This window comes from Apis dorsata, unplaced genomic scaffold (assembly GCF_000469605.1).
Source record: "Apis dorsata unplaced genomic scaffold, Apis dorsata 1.3 scaffold_1001, whole genome shotgun sequence".
Taxonomy (NCBI): domain Eukaryota; kingdom Metazoa; phylum Arthropoda; class Insecta; order Hymenoptera; family Apidae; genus Apis; species Apis dorsata.
Genome location: NW_006264102.1, coordinates 24,788 through 33,990, shown reverse-complemented (window position 1 = coordinate 33,990; position 9,203 = coordinate 24,788). Strand labels below are relative to the sequence as shown.

Genomic DNA, 9,203 nt, shown 5'->3' with positions numbered 1-9,203 from the left:
AAATAATTTATTAAATTATAAATAATTTAATTTTTAGATAAAGTAATATAGAAATAAAATGATTCTATTTCTCAATCAGATTTCTCATTGTCTCTGTTTTGCTTCATTTACGCAAAATTAAATTGTATATACTTATAATTTAATAAATATTCTATATATTTTCGATATTTTTAATTATATTATAAAAGCAACATTAATATTATATCAAATATAATATTAATATCAAATTATTATCAATATTAATTATAATATTAATATCAAAAATTGAAAGAAATAATTATAAAAAGAAAAAAACATTAAAATTTAAAAATATATACCATTATTCCATTATTAGATCTGACACTTCCCCAAATCTTTTGTATTAATTCTTCACTATTATTATTTGCTTTTTTCTTAGCAGAACCTGTTACTGAATATCTTGCTACATTACCACCAATCTGTAATAAAAACCAAATAAATAATTAACATAAATTATTCTAGATTTTCGATTATTCAATACTTGCATTCTTGAAAAAGATAACAGAAATATTATTATTTTTATATTTATTATTATAATTTTATATTTTTCAGATATAGATTGAAAATTGTCCAAATTCAATGATACATCAAATTTTATCTTTTTTAATAATATAATATTTAATTATAAATTGAAATTTATTAATTTTATATAAATTTGTTTATTTAAAAAAAAAAGATAAAATAAGCTCATGAAAATAATAGCACATCTGAACTTTTATTTATATTTCTTAGTATCTTTTTAAATTTTGAATCATGCAAATATTGTTATATAAATTTTAGAATTATTACATTTATTATATATATGGGATGTGAAAAAAATTAAAATGAAAAATTCAAATTATTTTAGTTAAAAAAACTTTGAAGAAAGTCCAGAAAGTCATTTATAACTTATTGAAATATATAAATAATACAAAGAAGAATAATAAAAAAATAATAGAAAATCTCTGCAATTTCTGCTCGCGAAAAATATGCTACTTTGCAAACTGTTTCAAATTCGTTGTAATTAAAATTAATTCTAGAAACATTTATCATATATTTCGGATAGTGTAATATATAGTATATAATAAAGTGAAACGAAAAACTGCATTAATAAAAAAATTCATATCAGCTTTATGATCGACATTTACAATGGAAGAAAAAATAACGAAAAATCATAATTATAAACGAAAATAAATTCAATTTGAATAATTGAGAAAAATAATAATTTTCAATTGTTATCATTATCATTACAAAAAAATGTAATATTAATGAATTAAAAGTGTACTTTAATGAAAATTAGATTATAATCATAAGATTATATTCACGAAATATTTCATTTTTATTTAAAATAGTGATCAAAATAATTAAAAATAAAAAAATAGCAATACTAAATATACTATTATTAAATAATAAAAAGTATTGTATTTTTTTTTCAATTTATTTCATTTTTGAAATGAAAAAAAATAAAAAAAATAAAAAATGTTTAATAAAAAATAATCAAATGAAAAGAAGTACAATATGTGATATTATTAATGAAATTTTTAATATTTCATTTTTTGAAATATTATTTCATATGATATATTTTCTTAATAAATAAACAAAATTCATAGTAAAGAAATTAATAAATCTTAACTTTTGCAATTAAATATTATATTACTAGAAAATAATATTTATATATTATTTGTTCATTTAGACAATCAATCTTAAGAAATAATAAATATGCATAAGCGTACATTTTTAAAATATGTTATCTTTTTATTTAAAAATGTATTATTTAATGTAAATAATTACCCTATTTATTGGAGCACAGACACAATTAATTACAGCTCTTAGTGCAGCTCGTTGTACGTCAGGATCTGCAATAATTTCACATTCTGCTGCAGCTAAGAGTAAGTTAATTGCCATTGTCATTGACATATCAGGCATGTCTACTCTTTCACAAAGTAACAACATCACTTTTGGCACTACAGAACAAATAGCTATTACATCTAAACAAGAGCGAACTGTTTCTGCACTGGAAGTTGTATGAACCCTGCCACTATAATTCCATTCCCTAGCAAAGGCAATAATTTGAAGAAGAAGTGTTATGCCTCCAAGACGATATAATTCTTCTACTGGTGGCCATACTGCTCTCACAGACATTAATTCTTGAAGAATTTCTACCTATAAGTTTATTAAAAATAATTTAAGAATAAAATTATTTAAATATTAAATAATAGTAATACAATAATCATTTGATTATTCAATCTAAAAAAATAAGAAAAAAAGAGAAATAATAATTAGGATTAAGAAAATTATTGCATTTTATTTTTTAGGCTAATAGATATAAATATATTGTAATATTGTTTTTAAGATATAATATATACATATATTTTGTATATATTTAAAAAATGTTATTTATTGTATTGAATTTTTAAAAGAAATATGAATAGGAGTTGGCGACAATACAATTCAATTATATTTTAAAAACTTTTACTTTTATTTTCACAAAAATAAAACTAGTTACACAATCACTTTTTCTTTTATGACCAAGAATTTGCATAATACAAGAATTGAATATTGAAAAATTTTATATTTTTATATTTATATTTTTCTATTTCCTGAATTATGATATTTCAATAATGTTTTAGTATTATATAATTATAATTTTTCAAATAATATAAAATAATTTATTAAAATAAATAAATAATAAACTTTATACATATTTTTAAATTTATATTTTAAATTAATTTAATATCTTTACCTTTGCTTGAACTTCTTCACTGCTTAATTTTACAGCTTTATAAGGAGGTAATGATGGTTGCCATGTGTCACGCTCTGCTCTAACATTTTCTGCTCTTTGTAATTGTTCTGTTTTAAGATGTAAATGTGCTTCCATGTATCGTTTTAAAGCTACTGCAACATGTCTAACTATTTGTCTAGAAGCACATTCTTCATCATCATTTAATGCTGGCTCCTCCTCTATATTTAAAATTGGTAATGTGGATATCTTAAAAAATATATATATGTATATCAACAATTAGAAAATTTATTATTAAAAAATTATAGCATTTTAAAGTAACACTTACCACATTAAAAAGTTTTCGAAGTCCATCCTGTGCATCAAATTCTTCAAGTATTACTTTAAATGGAAAAGAAAATCCAAAAAACATTGTAGCATGACATCTTCCAGAGTCATGACTTCGTTCTAATAACCATAATGCATAGGTAACAAGATCTGAAATAACATGCTTTGGCAGTAGACATACTCTTTCCATTGCATCTTCACAATATGCTAAATAATATAAACAAATAGAGACTCCAGTAGCTGCAACACTGGGCCTTGGAACATCTAACAGTTTTTGTAAACCTCCAACATTAAGAAATTCAATAGAAAATTTTTTATGACAAAGAAGAGAAGCTAAATATTTTAAAGCTTCAAAAGCTAAGCGACTGTCTTTTGTTTCTTTGACATTAATATACTTGAGAATCAATTCCAAAGCATTTTGTTCAAATACATGACCTAAAAATTCTTGATATTCACCCATTGGTGTGAGATACCTGTTAATATAAAATAAAAATAAAAATTTCATAAATATTTGAAATTAATATTTTTACCTTAATATTAACATTTGTCTTGTAGCTAATGTTGGAGGATGCATTTGTACATTCCCAATAACATATGATTCCATCTCTGCCCATGAAGAATTAGAATTTCCTTCTAATAATGTAGATAATGTAGTGGAACTTTGCATTGAAGATGAAGAATTTTTTTGCAAATTACATCGCACAGAAGAAGTATTTAATGATCTATTATGTGCGTTTTGTGCCTTTGATGGTGTTATTTGATTATTAAAATTGGAATTTTTTGGGACAGACAAAGGTGGAGACATTATTTCTGGATATATAATATTATTTTTTACAGGAGTTTCACATTCTGCATCACTTTTCTTTTTTTTAGGTAAAGGAGCAGAATCTTCAGAAGATCTTGCACAATCTTCTTCTTCAGAAAAATAATTACTATGATTTGAATTCTTAAGAATTTCATTTTCTTTTCGTTTTTCTCTCACCTATGAATAAAATTTTTTTTTTGTAATACTATAATATTCATGATATTTAATATTTTTAAAATAGTATATATATTGCTAAATATTATTCTATACATAAAATTCTTATTACTTTTCTTTTCCCAGGTACACCTTTATTTTCTCCATCTCCTCCACTATTTCTATCTTGACCAAAATGTGCAAATGGTCTATTATTAACTGCAAGTTGTCTTTCTTCCTGAGCTTCTTCTTGCAATTTATGAAGTCTTTGTAACATTAAAGGTACCATTTTTGCATTCTGTTCTCTAAATCCTTTAATAAAAAAAAAAAAAAAAAAAAAAAAATCATTTTTTTTAATTCTATATTTTAAATAAGAAATATTTTTTATTTAAAGTTAATTAAAACCTGTAGCAATTTCTTGAACTTCCATTGCAGCAGCTACAAGCCCAGTTGCATAACTTTGTAAGGGTTCCACGCTTTTTTCTGCCCAAGAAAACAAACGATGAATGAGTCCTTCCATATCTGGTTGAAATACTGCAGAAGTTTCTAAGCCAGGAAGAATATCAAGCATAAGACGACAAGCTGCAATATTGAGTTTTCTAACATCACGACCCGTAATACCCGCACGAGACCAATAAGTGTCTCTTAAGTAATCATTTATAAGCTGTTAAAATTAAATAATATATTATATAATAATTTTTCATATTATAAAAATTTATAATTATTATTTTTTAATTTAATATTTTAAAACCTACTTTAGTCATAAAATTGTCTTTTCTAAATAAAACTTTCAATATATGTCCAAAATTACACTCTGGATCTGTGCGTGATGGATGTCTTTCATCAAATGGATCTGGATCCATTTTTAAATAATTTTCTGTTTCTAATTCTATAATTTCTGCCAGTCTTCGTAATGTTGGAACTGGATCATATGTAGATGATGAATGTTCCTCTTCCCATTGTCTAAGAATTTGAACTACATCTGTTACTTCTGCTAATGATTCTGCACTTGACATCTTTGACTATCTATTATCCTATAAAATAATTTTAATTAAGTTTATAATTAAACTTCAAAAAAATATTAAAAATATTAATTTATCATTAAAATTTTCAAATCATTTATATCTTGAAATTTCTTAATGTTATAATTATAATAGATTTATCATATGATTTATGATAACATACCTTTACTTTCACATTTAATAATGTATTAATTCTAAAAGATTTCAATTGATGAAATCTTAATACATTTACAAATAATAATTTTGTATATATTAATATAATACATAATGAAAATATATCTATACATTAACTAAAAAATATATAAATCTTTTTTTCTAGATTCATATATCAATGAGAATATAATGAAATAGAATCAAAATTCTATTTTTATTAGTTTTAATTATTTATTATTTTCATTATAAACTTTTAATATTTAATCCTTTCATGAATTAAAATTAAAACAAGCTACCATTAATAGAAATTAAATGTTAATTAAACATAAGATATTATTATTTAAATAATTACTCATCAACAAAAATCGTTTAAAATATGATTAAATTTTTAACTAATTATAACTAATTGTAACTGACTTTGTAAATTTAAAAAAAAATTTAATTTACATTATTTTTTTTTACAAAAAAATCAATTATTAAAATAATTTAATTATATAATTAATTATGATGCTTATTTAACATTTTAATGTTCTTAAATAATTGTTCATTAAATTTGAAAACTAATAACTTAACCTTAAAATTAAATGTACAATAAACAAAGATCAAAGTTTTGAAACAAAACGTACAAGAGACCAATAAGACATTAATTATCGAAAACAATTGAAAAGATTATAAAATAGCAAAATACCGATAAAAACAGTTTGTTGACGTTTTTTGAAAATCAAATCAAAATCAAAAGAAGCATGTGTGTTATTAGGTTAAATTCAATAAAATATTACCTTTTTAAAATTTATTTGACAGTTTATTCGTTTAATAATTATCACGATTTATGTTACTTTTTTAAATAAATTATGTTGTTAAATTGTAATAATATGAAAAATTTCAATTAAGAATAATGTTTTCTTATAAAAGTACGAAACGCAACCACCCACACGCACGCTGAAGACGGACTAGGTAATTCAACTTTTAAAATATATTGAAATGTCAGAATAAAGAAAAATTTTTTAAATTTATATGTTGGTTTTATAGATTAATTTTTTTTTTTGTAGATTTCATTATATTCTTTATTGTATTATTTTATTGTATGAAGAAAATATTTAATATATTTATGATAAAGTAATATTTTTCAATAACATTTTTTTATTAAATATTATATAGCTTTACCGCTTATAGCTTTAACAAAAATAGTTTTAATTGAAAAATATTAAATAAAATATTTTTTCATAAATAATTTTAAATTAATCAAATATAGTCTATTAATTTTTATTAGTTGAATATAGAGTTATTTAAAAAGTCAAATTTATTTTTTTAATATTCTTAAGATTTCAATAAAAAAAATATTATATTTAAATTAATAGTCAAATATACAAATCAAATATACATATACATTTTTACGTATGAAATATATATATTATATTACATTTGTAAATAAATATTTTTTTTAAATTATTTTAAAACAAATTTAAATTTTTATTTGTTTGAGAACACACATGCATTTCATAAAATATATTTCAACTTAATAAATCATTTTTATGAACACACTACTGTGTCATATGATCGTCATTAACTGGAGATACTTTCATCAGTAGGCGTTAACTCTTTGAAAAATTCGATTATATACCCTAAAAATAATTATAAAATTCATCATTTATAGAAACTTGACAAATTCTTAAATTTCAAAATGGCATTAAGCGATGCAGATGTACAAAAACAGGTAAAAAATTATTTAAAATAAAATATATAATTTCCATTCAGCATTGATTTAAGCTATTTTTACATATTCTATATATTGTTACTTTGATGAAATATTTATTTTTATTATTATCAGATTTTTATTCTTGTAATTTTTCATCTTTTTGATAAAAAAAAAAATAATTTAAATAATAATGATATTGATATATAAATTTTTATCATTTATAAATGATTCATAATTAAAAAATAAAATTAAAAGATAATTTATATAACTTTGAAAAAACAAATTAAATAATTTTTTTATATATTATAATGAATATATTTTTTATTTAAATCTTTTTAATTTATCTTGTATCTTTATTTTTTATCTTTTTTGAAAAAGATATAAGATACATATATTAAATTGTTTTAACTATTCATTTAAAGATGATAATTTAAGTAAAAATTTGTTTATGTCTTTTTGTTTATTAATTTATTTAAATTTTGATAGAAAAAATATTTTTTCTTAAACTAAAATCTTAAAAAAGTAGTTAATTTATAAAATAAAAAATTATTTAATTAGTTTTTTTTTGTAATATGATTTATTATTTTTAAAAATTAATTTTATATAGAAGAAAAAAAATTTTATATCTTATATAGAAGAAACATTAATTTTAGTAAAATTATTTTTAAATTTATTAATATTTATAATATTAATATTTATAGATTTATATTTTTATGAAAAATGAAAAAAATATAGTTCTTAATAATTTTATATTTTATTAATTAAATTCTTGATTTATTATATATATTATATTTCTATATTATATTTTGATCATTATGTTTTTAGATTAATCATATGATGGCATTCATTGAACAAGAAGCCAATGAAAAAGCAGAAGAAATTGATGCTAAAGCAGAAGAAGAATTTAATATTGAAAAAGGACGTTTAGTTCAACAACAAAGACTTAAAATTATGGAATATTATGAGAAGAAAGAAAAACAAGTAGAACTTCAAAAAAAAATGTATATTTAAAACAATTTTGAATATTGTGCAAATGTTCATATAAAATCTTATAATTTAATGAAATTTTTCTTATGTTTTATTTTATATAGAGTTTATGTTTTATTTTAATTTATTATTTTAATTTTAATTTTATTATAATTTAATTTTTTTTATTTACAGTCAATCATCCAATATGTTGAATCAAGCTCGTCTAAAAGTTCTAAAAGTTAGAGAAGACCATGTACGTAATGTATTAGATGAAGCTAGGAAAAGATTAGGAGAAGTAACAAGAGATATTTCACGATATAGAGAAATTTTAAAATTATTGATTGTACAAGGATTATGCCAGGTACAAAACTATTTAATTTTAATGATTATTCAATAAATTTAATGTATTTTATTATATTATTTATTTTTTTACTTTATAAAAAAAATTGAACTTTTATGAAATTGAACAGTTTATGAAATATATTTTCATATATTTTTATTAATTTGTAGTTAACAGAAAATCATGTTACTATTCGTGTACGTCAAGTAGATCTTCCTTTAGTAGAATCACTTCTTGATTCTGTTCAAAGTGCTTATAAACAAATAATAAAAAAAGATATCACAATTAAAATTGATCAAGATAATTTTCTTCCTTCTGATAGTTGTGGTGGTGTTGATTTATTTGCAGCTAAAGGTATTTTTATATATATAAATATATACATATATTAATAAATTATGTTAATATAAATATATACATTAATAATTATGTTAATAAAATAAGTTATATTATATTATTATATTATTATATTATTATGCATTATAAAAAAAGTAAAATTTATTTTCTTTATTATAATTTATATTTATAATTTGTAAAGTAATTAAAATTAAGTAATTAATTTATTTATTTTTAGGACGTATAAAAGTTAGCAACACCTTGGAAACACGATTAGAATTAATAGCACAACAACTAATACCGGATATACGTTCTGCTCTATTTGGATGCAATCCTAATCGCAAATTCATTGATTAAAAAATTCCTTTCATATTTTCTTCTCTTCTTTTCATTCTATTTTCCTTTCTAACAAAACATTCCCTTATTTAGAATGCTAAAATGACTAAAAATTTGTTGTGTAGAATGTAGAATTTGTTGTTGATATTGTGAAAAGAGAGAGAAAATTGTAAATTATAAATATATATATATATATATATATATATACATATATATATACATATATATATATGTGTGTGTAAAAACGCATACGACACACACGTTCAATATACATATATCTATAAAATATTTTATGTGAAAATAATTGTAGATTTTTTAAAAATGTTCCTTAA

The 9,203-nt window shown here is 20.2% G+C and overlaps 2 protein-coding genes across 2 annotated transcripts in view; one reads left to right on the top strand and one right to left on the bottom strand.

Moving 5' to 3' along the window:
- Positions 1–6,162, bottom strand: part of LOC102680148 (protein mahjong) — a 14,688-nt gene extending 8,526 nt beyond the window's left edge. The window contains exons 1-9 of the mRNA XM_031514463.1: positions 5,977–6,162; positions 4,778–5,056; positions 4,428–4,686; positions 4,156–4,334; positions 3,595–4,046; positions 3,066–3,537; positions 2,741–2,986; positions 1,789–2,160; positions 318–437 (exon numbers count right to left, since the gene is read on the bottom strand). Coding sequence (XP_031370323.1) covers positions 318–437; positions 1,789–2,160; positions 2,741–2,986; positions 3,066–3,537; positions 3,595–4,046; positions 4,156–4,334; positions 4,428–4,686; positions 4,778–5,038 — 2,361 coding nt within the window. The 5' untranslated portion in view covers positions 5,039–5,056; positions 5,977–6,162. The remainder of the gene's footprint in view (positions 1–317; positions 438–1,788; positions 2,161–2,740; positions 2,987–3,065; positions 3,538–3,594; positions 4,047–4,155; positions 4,335–4,427; positions 4,687–4,777; positions 5,057–5,976) is intronic.
- A 539-nt stretch (positions 6,163–6,701) lies between these two features.
- On the top strand, positions 6,702–9,022 carry LOC102680021 (V-type proton ATPase subunit E). The gene is made up of 5 exons (XM_006624220.2): positions 6,702–6,911; positions 7,719–7,894; positions 8,055–8,223; positions 8,373–8,556; positions 8,774–9,022. The coding sequence occupies exons 1-5, from the start codon at positions 6,879–6,881 to the stop codon at positions 8,890–8,892; spliced, it is 681 nt and encodes a 226-aa protein (XP_006624283.1). The 5' UTR covers positions 6,702–6,878; the 3' UTR covers positions 8,893–9,022.
- Positions 9,023–9,203: the final 181 nt, after the last annotated feature.

Excerpts from the sequence above, each read along its gene's own strand:
- LOC102680021 (XM_006624220.2), top strand. The coding sequence starts at position 6,879 with ATGGCATTAAGCGATGCAGATGTACAAAAACAG. Across the intron at positions 8,224-8,372 it reads TTGTACAAGGATTATGCCAG|TTAACAGAAAATCATGTTAC; the intron begins GTACAAAACTAT and ends ATTAATTTGTAG. Across the intron at positions 8,557-8,773 it reads TGATTTATTTGCAGCTAAAG|GACGTATAAAAGTTAGCAAC; the intron begins GTATTTTTATAT and ends ATTTATTTTTAG.